Source organism: Rutidosis leptorrhynchoides, chromosome 7, assembly GCF_046630445.1.
Source record: "Rutidosis leptorrhynchoides isolate AG116_Rl617_1_P2 chromosome 7, CSIRO_AGI_Rlap_v1, whole genome shotgun sequence".
NCBI lineage: Eukaryota > Viridiplantae > Streptophyta > Magnoliopsida > Asterales > Asteraceae > Rutidosis > Rutidosis leptorrhynchoides.
Window position 1 is genome coordinate 25,384,994 of NC_092339.1, and position 15,730 is coordinate 25,400,723.

Here is a 15,730-nt window from a genome sequence, read left to right on the forward strand (position 1 = left end):
TCACACTGCTTTCGGAGCTCGAGTAAAACTCTATATCGGAATCCGAGGGACTTGAACTAGTGGCGGGTTCCATTTTGTACGATTGAATAAAGGATTTTTTGATATGAAATGATTTCCGGCTATCAGATGGTATTCTTATTACATAGAATATCTATATATATAGAACAAAAGAATTCGTAGATTACGGAGGAATTTACGGAATATGTCAGTCAAAGTTTACAGTAACAGATACGCTAAGATATGAATTAGCAGATACGCTAAGATATGAATTTTGTCTATACACTATTCATGCAATCAATGCAGTAAGACGTGTCTAGACTAAGAATGATAAGCAAGTAATTTTTTGACAAGAAATGATAAGCAAAACTTTTTGATATGCAGACACGGTCGAAGTCCGGACTCACTAATGCATCTTAATAACTATCTGTTAGACACACTAATGCAAGACCTGGTTCGCTAAAACCACCGCTCTGATACCACATGAAGTGTGGGGACGCATCCCACTCAGTGTCTTCCCAGCTAACCGCCTGGTGACCACTGAGCGTACCTCAGACACTAATTTTACAGCCCTGCCTCTCGGCAAAGCCAACCATAATCGGACCGGGAGGAGTAAGAGCCAATGCTTCGTCACAGGTAACACTGTGAGAACCCCCGCTACGATTAAGACGATTAAACAGCTTAAACCAGCTCTGATACCACATGAAGCTACCCGTCCTAAACCATAAGGACGAATACAATAACATATGTTTACATTGCGAGGTATTTGACCTCTATATGATATATTTTCACAAACATTGCATTCATTTTTAAAAGACAAACTTTCATTTCATCGAAAGTTGACAGGCATGCATACCATTTCATAATATCCAAACTATAAATTACCTAATCTGTCATTTACTTAATAAAAATCCTGATTGAACTCAATAACTTGAATGCAACGTCTTTTAAAATATGCCTTGAATGACTCCAAATAAAACCTTTAAAATGCACAGCGAAAGATTTCTTTCAACCTGAGAATAAACATGCTTTCAAGTGTCAACCAAAAGGTTGGTGAGTTCATTAGTTTATCATAAACAATCATTTCCATTAATTTAATAGACCACAAGATTTTTATTTCTATTTCTCATAAATATACATCTCATATCAGGCATTTCGCAAACTGCATAGAGATAAAAATCATTCATATGGTGAACACCTGGTAACCGACATTAACAAGATGCATATAGAATATCCCCAAAATAGAATCCTCTCGTCTGTATAATAATAAGTCGAAGTACTAAAGCATTCGTACCTCGGATGGGGTTTGTTAGGCCCATAGATCTATCTTTAGGATTCGCGTCAATTAGGGGTACTGTTCCCTAATTCTTAGGTTACCAAGCTAAAGGGGTGATATTCAATTTCGATAATCCAACCATAGAATGTAATTTTGAGTACTTGTGTTTATTTCATCAAACATTTATAAAAACAGCGCATGTATTCTCAGTCCCAAAAATATATATTGCAAAAGCATTTAAAAAGGGAGCAAATGAAACTCACGATACAATATTTTGTGGTAAAAATATTCATACGACGATACTGAATAATGCAGGGTTGGCCTTGGATTCACGAACCTATATCATTTGTATATATATTAACACACGTAACTGTAATCGAACAAATATACATATTATTATTGTTGACATGATTTTATATCAATAACTTATATATTTTATTATTTAATTAAATAACTCCATTTTATATATAAAAATATTAATATAGTTATGTTATATATATTAAATATATTTTTATATAAAGATCATTTGTTTGTGAAATTAATAATTTTGATAATACTAATATTAGTAATAATAATGATACTAGTAATAAGAATAATATTGTTAATAAGGATAATGATATTAATAATGATAATGATACTTTGTTGTATTATAATAATTATGATAACAATAATTATAATAATTTTAATGATTCCTTTAACTTAAAATTTTAATCATTTTCATAATAATATCAAAATTTCTATATTTGTAATCTTAATTGTATTACTAAAAATCATTATATTCATATTCATGGTGATCATAATCTTCGCATTTAATTTCTAGACTTATAACTGCATTTTCTAAAATTTTCCATAACAACTTTTATTGTTAATGTCATAATACAATTGTTATTAATATATTTGTAATCATAGTAACTAATAAATACAATAATAATACAATTATAATAATACTAAAAATAATAATGTTAATAATGTTAATACTAATAATATTAATAATAATAATAATAATATAAACTATCTTAATGTTAATAACTTTAGTAAACATTTTATTACTAATAATAGTGATAATAATTGGTAATACACTAACATTAATAAATAATAATAATAGCATATCAATAATAATAATAATAATAATAATAATAATAATAATAATAATAATAATAATAATAATAATAATAATAATAATAATAATAATAATAATAATAATAATGGTAATGAAATCTACCTTCTAAAAAGCTTTTAAAAAGAAATGCACCAAACCGGGCTCGAACCCAAGACCTCTCGCTTACCCGCATCAACACTTTTAACCATCCAGCCATATTCACTTTCCTGATTTATTTCTCTCTTGAATTATATATTACCCGTATCTATTTCCTATTAAATTTCTTCTTCATCTTCATAACTTATTTCGACTAGAGACACGATTAATCATCAAAATAACGAATTGAAGTTTGAATCAAGATTTGAAACATAATTGTAAACTATCTGTAATTGATACTTTTGTTAAAAAAAAAAAAAAAAAAACCTGCTGTTACATCGTGAAAATGAAGAACAACTCAAACTTCAATTTTGATTTTTAGAACGTTTTGGATAGATATCACAACACGAAATAGGTTTCAATTCACTCCTAGAATCTTTCTCAGCCATTAATTTAACTTGAATCATAAAAACGAATTCGAATTTTAATGAAGAACAATTGTTGACTTTTAAATTTTGAAACTTTGACTTTGAAATTCAAGCTCAATCGAAGGAGTTAACGTTTGAAAACTTACAGATAGATTAAGTGGTTGATTTCTAACACATCTGCATTATTATATTTTGAAGATTGCTTCGAATTCGTGTTTTGAATTAACTCGGTCGTGTACATGGGAACCAAGTTTGTTACTCATTTTTCTGTTAAATCCTTCAGTTAATAGAATCTGTAACGTGTTTATGATTGAGAATGATAATGGATAAGTGAACAATTATTGGTAATTGATTGATATATAGTGAAGGTTTTATTCGACCTAAAATCACATATAAGCAGAAAAAGATAGAAACTGATTGATACATATATACATATAATACACGCGATATTAGCTGTTATAATTTATATTTATAATTTATAAATATAATAATTTTGTTACTATTATTAATAATAAAAATAAAATTCTAATAATATAATTATAATGATATTAATAATATTATTAATGATAATAATAATAATAAAAATTGATAACAACAATGATAATAATGTTAATACTTAATAATACTAGTTTTAATATAACAATTTAATATTACTACATAATTATTTATATGGAATGAATATTATAAATTTATATCTATATATATTATTTTACATTTTATTTTCCAATTGATTAAAGTGTATTTTATTAATTCAAAATATTATATATACACTTATATTTATATTTATACACACACACACACACACACACACACACACACACATATATATATATATATATATATATATATATATATATATATATATATATATATATATATATATATTTACATATTTATTTACACACAATTGTTCGTGAATCGTCGGGTAAGGTCCAATGGATAGTTAAGTGCATGAAATTATTTTAATATAGAACATCGATTTACTTAACTTGTCGATATCCAATCATCTAAGTTATTTACACTCCACGTTCTTACTTTCACATTAAATAGTATGAAAGTTTAATTAGTTATCTTAACAAAAGTCACGGGGAAATTATTGTATAGTATGCATTGAAAATTAAGCAGGAATCTTCTCTAACTTTTGTCTAACTCTCGTTATTTGACACATTTGTTCTTACTTATAAATCACATTACCAATTATTCCGAATACCGTTAAAAAGTAACGATTTCTCAAATCAATGTGGACCTCATAACAGAGACCCATAACAATATCATATCCTTAAGGGACTTGATAAATATCTTTTAATTCAATCGTTTAACATTATCTTTTAACTTGGATAGTTTAATATATCAAATAGATATGGAAACCAATAAGTTTAATGTACGGTATCATACACGTAATACTTTTTAATGTTTTCAATTAATATATATATATATATATATATATATATATATATATATATATATATATATATATATATATATATATATATATATATATATATATATATATATATATATATATTTATATATGCACATCAAGTTAAATATAATTGTTTGTGAATCATTGGAAATAGTCAGAGGGTAATTGAATATATGAACATAGTTCCAAAGTTTTAGAGACTCAGCATTACAGACTTTGCTTATCGTGTCGAAATCATATAAATATTAAGTTTAAATTTGGTCGGAAATTTCCGGGTCGTCACAACTTGACCCATAATTTTTAATTAGTAAAACATAAACAACGAAATATAGTACATAAACGCTCAAACGTGGTTCCCTAATCCCTAGTCGACTTTTGTACGCAGGCTAAATTGTTGATTTACGTTATCTCTGCACTCTGCAACTGCAATTTTGAAGGTATGCCACTATTCTTTAAAGTACACTAGTTTCAATTATTTTATTTATCATATTAAATTATTTGTATATATATGTTCGTCGCTTTATATGAAAGGCTGTTTGTATTTCATGACCCATAATTTTAACGTTACGGCCCTGCAGATACAAGAAAAGATTCAAAGATATACAAAGGTAGAGATACAAATTTATGGGTGTTTGAGTAGAGATACAAATTTACGGGTGTTTGAGATTGTTTATATTATTATTTAAAAATATTTATATCTAACGGAACTTTAATAATTATGTATTAGAACTGGATATGACATGTTTTACTAAGAAGACAAAGTTATTTTAGTGTACAAACTATTTTTCATATTGGTGATATACCAGACAAAATATGGCATTTCCCGAACAGAGTGATCTACACTTAATAATTAAATGATACTATAAGTATTTAATAATTAATTAATATTATAAGTATTTATTATTAATTATCATTAATATACGTATTATTAATAATAATTAAATTATTTGTTATAATAAGTTTTAATTATAGGAATGATTAAATTATAACATAAATATTAAATTAATGATTTATTAAATACAAATCATAATTTTATATAATAACAATTATTAATTTTTGTAACCTAAGTATTAAATAATATTAATTAACCTAAGTTAAAAATTATATATGATAAGTTATAATTTTATAAAATCATCGGTTCATATCTTTTTAACCGTTAGTCAGATTTTAACAAGCCTTATATACTCTTTCGTCTAAACGAAATTCCCGACACAATGAACAAGTCAAAAAGTTCCAGAAGTGGCACGAATCCCGAGGCCAGATCTGATTTTATTAATATTTTATTTTTAATTTTATCAAAACTTGTTTGATTTGATCCGTAAGTCGGATTTTGATGATTCAAAAATATAAATTCGTCGAAACAACAATCCTGACATGATGGACCTGTTTATATTTTAGAGATATCAGGCACGGTTCTTGAGGAACAGTAGTTGATCGGATTATATATATATATATATATATATATATATATATATATATATATATATATATATATATATATATATATATATATATATATATATATATATATATATATATATATATAGCGTAGATTTTGATCCGTTCATCCGTTCAACTTGAATCCTATATGAAAATTGCACTACTCAATGAAAGAAATTCAATGAGCTACAAATCCATATCAAAATATCATGGCACAGATCCCAAAAACACAGTTAGAGTGGTTGTTTAATAAATCAAAAAACGGATTTTTTGATACAATTAATTAAGTTTAACAAAGCCACAATCAAACACAATCACAAGAAACTATAATACATGCATAATAACATCAAAATAATTAAGAATTGAAAAGGCTAGGGTTTTTAGATATACACCCATATTGAGAAATTTCAAGAAGGAGATTGTAGATCGCGAAGAGAGGAACCCGAATATTCAAGCAATTGATAGACAACAAGCTTTGATGATGGTGTTTTGATGGTGTATGCGGACGACGGTCACAAGAGAAAAAGAGGGAGAAAAGGCCGATTGTTTTTAGAGAGAAAATAGGAAGAGATTAGGTTTTGATTTTGTTATAATGAGATAAAATCCTCTACAAATAACTAGTTAACAAAAATAAAAGATTTTGGGCCTAATATATATATATATATATATATATATATATATATATATATATATATATATATATATATATATTTTTTTTTTGTGGTGGGTGGAGGGGGCGGGTTAGGAGGGAGTATATATATATATATATATATATATATATATATATATATATATATATTCTAAAATACAATTTAAACTTAATTTGATATTATCTCCATAATTAAATAACACATGGGCTTAAATTATAAATTAGAATATAAATGGGAAATTCTTGGGCCATGCATGATGGGTTGGCCGAATGGCTTTGTATGGGGCCCACATATTTTATTTTGACTTACTAGTTGGCCCAAACAATTAAACAGAACGCGAATCGAGAAAATAACGTTACGCGATTAAATTACGCGAGAAGGATAAAAATACACGAAATAAAATATAGGAATATTTTATTAACTCATATGACATCGGAATGTCTTGAAAAATATTTCGGAATTAAGAAATCACGAATAAATGATCGTTGGTTTGGAAACCGAGACGATTCAGAAAAAGTCTAACATTTACGTGCAAGAACGTAATAACACATAAACGCACATTTATATTAACTAACTAATATTGGAATATTATTTAAGTTGTCAGGACATATTTTATTATATAAAGATGACGTGGCATGAATACCAATTAACGAAAGTTAAATATTTAACGTAAAAGATAACGAAAAAAGTAGGGCGTTACAACATCTGAATGACTAATTTGAAAAAGTGTTGGCGTTAAGAAATATCATAAATCAAAAGCAGCTACCATGTTCAACCACCTGCAACTCCGACTACAACACCCACCACCACCACCTGCAACTCCGACTACAACATGTCAACAGCCACCACCACCACAATCGCCGCCCATCGACGACCACCTGAACTAGCCACCTGAACCGAAATCAACTCATTCAATCAACCCGCCTTTTTTTATTGGCGTCCCTTTACGAAGATGAATCGATGAATTGTGATGTGAATATATTGTGAAATTGGTGGTGTTACAGATCTTCACCATACTCTACCACTATTGACTTTAACAAACGTATCTGAATCTATGTACTACCAAGTTGGCTTTAACGAACAAATCTGGACAAAAAGATGAAAAGAGAAGAAGAAAATGACTAGTAACATGTGTTATGCGGTGCTGGACGGTAGTGACTTTTGTTTGATTGATTTGTTTTTTTATGTAAAATTTAAGAAGATGAAGTGGGGAGGAAAATTGAAGAATGAGTTAAAAAAAAAATAACATAACATACGAAAATACCTCTAATTTAACGGAATTTTTAACGACTATTTGGGACGAGGACCACCCACGCAACTTTTGCAAACCATTGTGACTATCCATGTCAAAAAGGACGTCGCGTGAAATATGGTGTAAAACATAAGGACCACCCACGTAATTTTTTCTTTGAGTTACTCTTTTCAATATCCATATTCGAGTTTCAAATTTCAGTTTAATTAGTTTACAGCTTTCATATACACATTTCATTTTCCATTTCACGTTTCAGTTTTTCGTTTCAATGTTTAGATAAGCTTCATCCTACTAGCTCCGGCTATAAGCTCCACTTCTAACTATAAACTCCAGCTCTAACTGCTTCTACTTTCAGCCAACACACCTTAAGTCAATTGTTTAAGTTTGTTGGAAGAGCAGAAACATCATTGTCTTCGCATGCATTTGCTCATTAAGTTTCCTTAACTCGATTAAACTAATTAATGTGGTTCTTACTTAATTAAACTAATTAATGTGGCTCCTGTCACATGCAAACCCTCATTTAGTCTCCTTAATCTGATTAAATTAATATCGATTGTGGGGTTTCATGCTTGTACCAAGAACCTACTGTTGGAAATATGTTCTCGGGTTGGCTACGGTTCGACCGTGGTTTGACCGTGGTACATATATTCCGAAGATATGCCCATGACATTAAATAATAAAAGTCCATTTATCCTATTCGGTCACACACAAAGGCCAATCGTAAATTGTTTGATATACCTTCTAATCGGAAATTAATTTATTAATCATTAGTTAATGGTTTAATAAATTAAGTAAGTTTTTTTATGTGTATACATATACTTACAAATCTAAATATGTAGAGATTTGATTAGATTTTGCAAATCATATTTTATATAAGATATAAGATTTGATTTGATTTGTAAAATATGATTTGATTTTATAAATCTTATTTTATATAAAGATTTGATTTTGCAAAATTTTTCCAAATCTTTATTTATTATATTTGTACTAGATATATTATTTATCAATTATGTAATATATAATACCAAGTCTTGATATTGGAAATATAAGGTTACAAAAGATACAAAACACACATACAATTTTGCTATTTCTCTTTCTCATTTTCAAGTAACCAAAATACTTGAAACATATAATTGGGTTTGGTTTTGGTGGAAATAAGGGGTATAGATCGAAGCAAGGTTGGAATTTTGAGTGTCTACCGTGTAGAGGAACTCTTCTTGGGGTTTTCAAATTCGATCTTCAGAGGGCTACAATGTTGCATTCTAATCTTCTCTTGTTCGGTTTCATTAATTTGTTTTGTTTACTAAAGTTTTGTACAATGATCCGTGAAAGAGTATGATTTTGTAATATTTTAAAAATGCTTCCGCTCGCTTTGAATTTGTATCATACTCAAACACCTACCTACCTAGTGATAATTTTAAAATGGTTATGGTCAGCTAGTCTTGTTTTTTCAGTGTATCGATGGGCTAGGAGTTGAATAGTAGTACTTATACATATACTTCATATATGGTTATAGTATTATTGCAGTACTTTTGATGTGGTTCTGTACACACCCATAGACCACCAGCTCTTTCATCTCTTTCACAAATTAAAATCAAGACGTCATCAATCTGCGATTATAAATCTAAAAATGAAGGTCGATCTGGATTTTGTGTTAGTGCCAGTAGAATTGCTTGTTATGGTGGTGTATCACGTTTGGCTACTCTGTCAAATACGTCACACCCCTGCTCGCACTGTTATTGGTATGAATGCGATTAATCGTAGATTTTGGGTGACCTATATGATGGAGGTATGTACATTTGACACTTAAACTAATTTACACACACACACACATACACACACACACATCTATGTAATTATGGATGTGTGTGTGGAACCCATATATGTTTATGTGGAATAAAGTATGAAGTTCTTTTGCTTATTGTTAGCACATATTTTATCAAAGAAGACCAGATTATTTTAGCGTACAATATATAATTTTAGAACGTTAGTGATATACCATACAACATATGACCTCTCTCGGACGTGAGGATCTGAACTTAAGGTCACCATATAATAGAAATTTGTATCCCTTTGATTTACGAGTGTGGGGTTTTTAATGAACTTAATCTGAATTCGTACGAAAGAGATGACCGAAACGGTGATAGCTCGCAAATTTTTTTAAGTCTTCACCATTTTGATCATATCTCTTTCATACAGACTACAATTTAGTTGATTGAAAAGCTAAAATCTTTGTAACTCAAAGGATTACAAATTTCATTTTTATTGGGGGACTCAACCCCTCCCCCTGACCTCGGAGTACTTTTAGTTAGGACACATGTTTTATTTTCCTCATTTCCATATAATCTAGACCATTTAACACAAAATAGATCCCGCCATATCAAAATCTCTCATATATAATTGGGGTGATATGTATGCAGGACACATATAAAACCGGAGTTTTAGCAGTGCAAACATTGAGAAACAGCATGATGGCATCAACCATGTTGGCGTCCACATCCATCATGCTCAGCTCCCTTATCGCCATCCTCATGAGCGGAGGAGCCACCGGACGCAACACCAGTACCGTCACCACCACCACCACCACCCCCAATGACCACTATACTGGACTAACTTATGGTGAAGATACCAAGTTCCGGTTAATCATCAAATTCTTTAGCATACTAGTCTGCTTCTTGGTCTCCTTCTTAATGAATGTTCAGTCAATTAGATGCTTCAACCAAGCCAGCATGTTCATTAATGTTCCTTACAAAAGGATCTCCAATTTCACCAGCCAAATCCTGACAACGGAGTACGTCAGTTCGACTGTGATCTTAGGAAGTTATTTTTGGTGTCTCGGCCTTCGTGCTTTTTACTTCTCTTTCCCATTGTTTTTATGGCTATTCGGTGCTATACCCATGTTCGTTTCATCCATTTTCTTGGTTTCAATGCTGTATTTTCTTGATTTCGCCTTCGATCTTGGATACATAGGTGATAAAAATACTACAGTTGAGGTAACCGGTTCACAGAGTCCGAACCATTTCGAGATTCGGACCAAGTAGCATACAACATTTTCTGCAGCTTATGTTTTTCTTTTTATTTGACAATTTTGAAATGTGAATTGTATAAGTGAAACTTTTCATTGGGGTAAAGTATAATCCAACTCTGATTATAAACGAGTCGAAGTACTACATGTACGTATAACATACTCATGAATGATCAGATCAAAATCTATATAACCGCGCGAATGGTATATAAAAGTCCTATATAGCATTACTAGATAAAGTACATATTTTGGAACCATTACATTTTGGTAATCAGAATCACCACAGTTAAGCAAGTTCTAATATAAAAGGTAAACAACTTAATAAGTTCCTAAATCTCATATGAACTGTAATGTAAAGCAGCACTAAAAGGGAAATTTATACGGAATCCGAAATCGTTACTTAACTGGCACCGAGGATTCACCTACTATTTCAACAATTTCTTGACCATTGGTGGAAACGGAGGTGGGACTTGCACTCTGGCTCGGGCTTGGGGTTGACTCACATGGTGGTGCGTCAGTATTGCTTGAAGTGGAGGTACGGGTGGCGCTCGAGCTGGGGTCCACTTCCGGTAGATTATCTGGTCGGACTGGCATGAAAAAACTTTGCATTCTCATAAAGTAACTCATGCTACATGGTTGCGTTATCACGAGTTGAGTTGTTGGGACCGTTGATTGGTCAGGGCCAACTGGGCCTGCAGATGCGGTATTCGGTCTGAGAATGGGGAAGACTAAACAACGGCATCGAGGGCATCTCAAATTCACTTTAAGCCATTTATCGATGCATGCTAAATGAAAGCTATGAGCGCAAGGTAGGCCACGAACCTAAAAATTGAACCCCTCCATTAGTTTAAGTGTCATGCATAACCATTCGACATAAAAAAATTAATAAAAAATAAAATAAAATAAAATACCATGTCTCCAACACTGAACTCTTCCAAGCAAATTGGGCAGTCACTACAGTCGGTCGGGATGTCTCTTAGAAAAAAAATTGGAAGTCGTTGAATGAACGAATCCACTAATGCCAACTACGTATCAAAATAAGAAACAAATATAATAAATGTCAAATAAACGCGATAATTACTCAATAAAGTTATGTAAAAATACTTGTAACATATAGTTGTTACCACGGATCGACACATCTCAGTTCTTGGATTATAGACAGTGGCTTGTTGTTCGAATCTACTCTCACGAACAGCAGCTTCATATACCAAATTAGTTGGTTGACGAATCAGGTTAAGCAACACCTATACAAGATATAATTCTTTGTTAAAAGAATACTAGGTTAAACAAGAAGATACCACTAAAAGCATAAACATCAAAAGTATGTGTCAAAAAGGCAACACATAAACGTACGTCATATTTCAAACAAGATTACGATATTTCAAACGCTATTTAAACAAAGTTATTTATTCAATATGGTGACGTTTCCTCGAGAACACTTGTACGTGACGTGACATACAGGGTGAATACCTTACCTTTAAGCAATAAAATGAGTGAAGCCGAAATATTTCATGCAAAACAGGACTAAATTTCATGCAGCGTTTATTGATAACAGTTGCTCGCAGTTACTTCATGAAAATGAAAAGAGGGATTTGAATTTGTATAATTGTAGAGATCACCTTAAATTCTGAAACACGAGTCCCTCGTGGAGTCCTCCTTAAATGAGCTCGCCTTCTTATTAACCACTGCAAAATGCAAGATCAAAAAATTTAAGATCATTTTACAATTATATTATATTAGAATATTAGAAGAAGCAACATTAAACAATTTAAGATCATACTACCTTATTCACAAAGTTACCAGCAACGCAAATGAGCCCACCGAAACTGAAAAGTAACCATGTAACAAAACCCCATAACTGGTCCTTCTCAGGCAACTGCAAAATTAAAACTTTACAAGTATAAACTTTACAATTATAATCAAAATGACGGTACTTTCATTAAATAATTAAATACACAATAACGATGAACGTACACAATCCCATCCAGAAGCAAACCAAACAACCCCTAAAACAGTCCATACCCAAATAAACGGATACAGCACTGCATAGGTAATACACAGAAGCACGACTCTTTCAAAAAGACGTTTGCCGCTTAACTGCCAGCCATTTTCCCTGCACCAATTCATAATTTGATCATACTTACTCAATCATGAACGATTTGTAATCTAGGTTAAACGACTTAACATTAGGTAAACAACGGTCAGAGAGTAATGTATGCAAGAAAAACGACAGTTCTTAAATGATCACTCATCTATAGACTACAATCGGTATGATCATAAGGAACGTATATAGTAAGGATAATGATATTAATTAAGAGATCGCAAATTATATAATATAATAATAATAATGCCCCCTTTCACTTTGTCATATTTAAACTAACTAAACTAAATTAAATTAATCAATCAGTTTTGGGACTAATGAAAACACAAATTAGAGCATCTAATTACTATTGATTACTATTCATATGAATATGAATAAATTACTGTATCGATTAGGGGAATGAAGAAGACTTACAATCCAATTGTAGCTACAATTGCATTATCCAGAAACATCAACAATCGAAAAATGAAAATAACTGCATAATCAACCTAAATCAAAACAATCAACAGCACAACCAGTCTTAATATTTCGCAACTCATCACAAACAAGCAACATTTCTAACAACCACATTTATTCATATAATCAAATAAATAATTATCAATTATCAATAATAATTAATTGATCATCCAAAATTAAATATTACTACTATACTATAATTACGAAGAATAGAATCACTAACCACTAGCCACATATGAATTGGCAATCTACATTTATCATATCGTCTCCAACTCCAGCCAATCATGATTCTATAAATCAAAATCGTCAAGAAAACAAAAACACAGTTGACATATAGATACATATAGATACACGCACACGAAGTAATTTAAATTATAGAAAGGATACATGCCAAATGCGATCATCATCAAAAAGAAACCATCGTACCTGCAAATTATTCAATAAAAAGTTTAAAATTGGAGGACGAATTATGAAAAATGTAGGACTGTAAAATGAATGAAACTAACCACTTGAAACCAGTGTTTCTGATCGCCATTGATGAATAAAAAACCCTAGGATTGAGTGATGAGTTATTATTATGAAGTGATAGCAAAAGGATATCATTTCTTGAGGTTCTATATATATACAATAGTTGAAATTTAAGAGACTGAGCATTAAATTGCAAATGCATAAAAAAAAAAGGGTAATAAAATTCGAAAAAAGCCACCGATTCAGAGAGGGAGGGAAGGAAAGTAACGCACACACTAGTGTGTGAGAGTGAAGGACACACGCATACAATGGTGATGTCAAATTTAGTCATAAATACTAATACTAATTTTTTTAAAAACGTTATATATCGTTATTTTTATTAATAAAATTTATTTTATTAACTATTTTTTTTACTCAGTGACACGGAATTAACCAGGGAGACTTAATCACTCACACGTTTATTTTTCACAGTTACATAACCTGTCCCTAACTGCTGACCAGAAAAAAACCCGGCCCAATCCGAGAGCATCGGCACTAAAAGCCCTCCCCCACAGCCCCACGCGATGTGTGGAAGTGACTGTTCAGTGAAATTTAAGGGTAAATGGACAACCTTTATTCAATGAATATTGTTTTTATTAAAGTACAAGTTATCATGTGTAACATCCCGCATTTTTCCGTTAATTTATTTTAACGCCGTTCTTTTTTTTAAATAATCCTTTCGTCATCTATATGCGTACCTTTCGTTAACTAACGTTCTTAACATTTTCGTTATTTAATTATAACATCTCTCGTTTACCCTAGCGTTTAAAATAATTCGTTTGGTTAAATCACGCACCCGCTTTCAAACTTGAGGGACCAACTTTATCATTTGGCCAAACAAGCAACTAGTTGTTGACCTAGTCAACCCCAACCTCCACACTCTTCCTCATTCTCCACCACATCTTTTCTTTCTTCTTTTTCTTTCTTCTCTACTTGAACAAGAACCCCATTTTCTCCATTCTTACAAATTCATCATCTAAATCGGATCTAGCAAGCAAACATCAAAACTAATTACATATTCGTGATCTTCTCATCATCCTCTACATTTTAGTACCAATTTCATCTCGTTTGGGTAACATTTCTAAAACTCTAGATTTCATGTTCTTAGTGTTTTTGACTTGAAATGGTGTTAGTTAGTGTCTATGGCTCAAATCTAACATGAATATGTGTTTAGTTTGCTCGATTTGTTGTTTTGAGTAACTAGCTTGAATATGAAAAATGGGTGTGCTTAATCTTGAGTTTTGGGTGATTAAATATTGTTTAAACGTTAAAGTTCATGTATTAAATGTGTTACTAGCATCATTAGCTTCATTTTGATGTGTAGGTTGATTTAGAAAAGCTTCATTTGCAAAATGATTGAATTCATGATTTTGGTTAGGGTTTGATGAACTTTGAAAAGAACTTTTGATACATTGAATGCTATGACATGTTGTTAGTAAGTGTTTAGTTGCAATGTATGTTTAATTACCTTCGAAACGACGTATCGTATGCGTAAATTGGATTCCCGAATCACCGTTTGCATTTTTGAGCTTGAAACGCTAAATAATGATCATTTATTGAGGTTTTCAATGTTGTTAATGATGGATTTGATTGATGAAATGTGCTTAGTTGCGTCCCTCGTCAAAATACTTTTTCGATGATATAAGATACATGTTTTGATTGTTTGCGGATCATAAAATGTGATTGTTTGAAGTTTGGTTCGTGCACTTGTGTGTTTTTAGCAAAACAGGACCTGGGCACTAATCTGGACGCCATCCAGATTCTTGGACGCCGTCCATGCCTTCAAATCTGGACACCGTCCATCCAATCTGGATGCCGTCCAGATGAACTACCAGGTTCTGATTTGGTTGGCCGTTTACCATTTAATTCTAACTATGCTACGCACCTCCGATTCATATGTAACTTGTTCTAACATGCTTATATATGATTAAAAACATCAGAAAAATAGTTCGGGGCCCGACCCGAACGTGTTGACTTTTT

At 31.0% G+C, this 15,730-nt stretch overlaps 2 protein-coding genes across 2 annotated transcripts; one reads left to right on the plus strand and one right to left on the minus strand.

Moving 5' to 3' along the window:
* Positions 1-9,291: 9,291 nt before the first annotated feature.
* Positions 9,292-10,702, plus strand: LOC139859039 (uncharacterized). The gene is made up of 2 exons (XM_071847856.1): positions 9,292-9,450; positions 10,082-10,702. Exons 1-2 carry the CDS (start codon positions 9,292-9,294, stop codon positions 10,700-10,702), a joined length of 780 nt encoding a protein of 259 aa, XP_071703957.1.
* Positions 10,703-11,082: 380 nt separating this feature from the next.
* LOC139859040 (E3 ubiquitin-protein ligase SIS3-like) lies at positions 11,083-13,778 on the minus strand. Its single transcript, XM_071847857.1, has 10 exons — positions 13,750-13,778; positions 13,631-13,669; positions 13,467-13,533; positions 13,202-13,275; positions 12,661-12,799; positions 12,470-12,562; positions 12,306-12,371; positions 11,811-11,930; positions 11,598-11,711; positions 11,083-11,508 (listed from the first exon to the last, which is right to left on the minus strand). Exons 1-10 carry the CDS (start codon positions 13,776-13,778, stop codon positions 11,083-11,085), a joined length of 1,167 nt encoding a protein of 388 aa, XP_071703958.1.
* Between the last annotated feature and the right edge of the window lie 1,952 nt (positions 13,779-15,730).

Coding starts and splice junctions, on each gene's coding strand:
- LOC139859040 (XM_071847857.1), bottom strand. CDS start 13,778: ATGGCGATCAGAAACACTGGTTTCAAGTG. Junction 12,563..12,660: donor TTGCTTCTGGATGGGATTGT/GTACGTTCATCG, acceptor TTAATTTTGCAG/TTGCCTGAGAAGGACCAGTT. Junction 11,712..11,810: donor CTGAGATGTGTCGATCCGTG/GTAACAACTATA, acceptor TTTGATACGTAG/TTGGCATTAGTGGATTCGTT.
- LOC139859039 (XM_071847856.1), top strand. CDS start 9,292: ATGAAGGTCGATCTGGATTTTGTGTTAGTGCCAGTAGAATTGCTTGTT. Junction 9,451..10,081: donor GGGTGACCTATATGATGGAG/GTATGTACATTT, acceptor ATATGTATGCAG/GACACATATAAAACCGGAGT.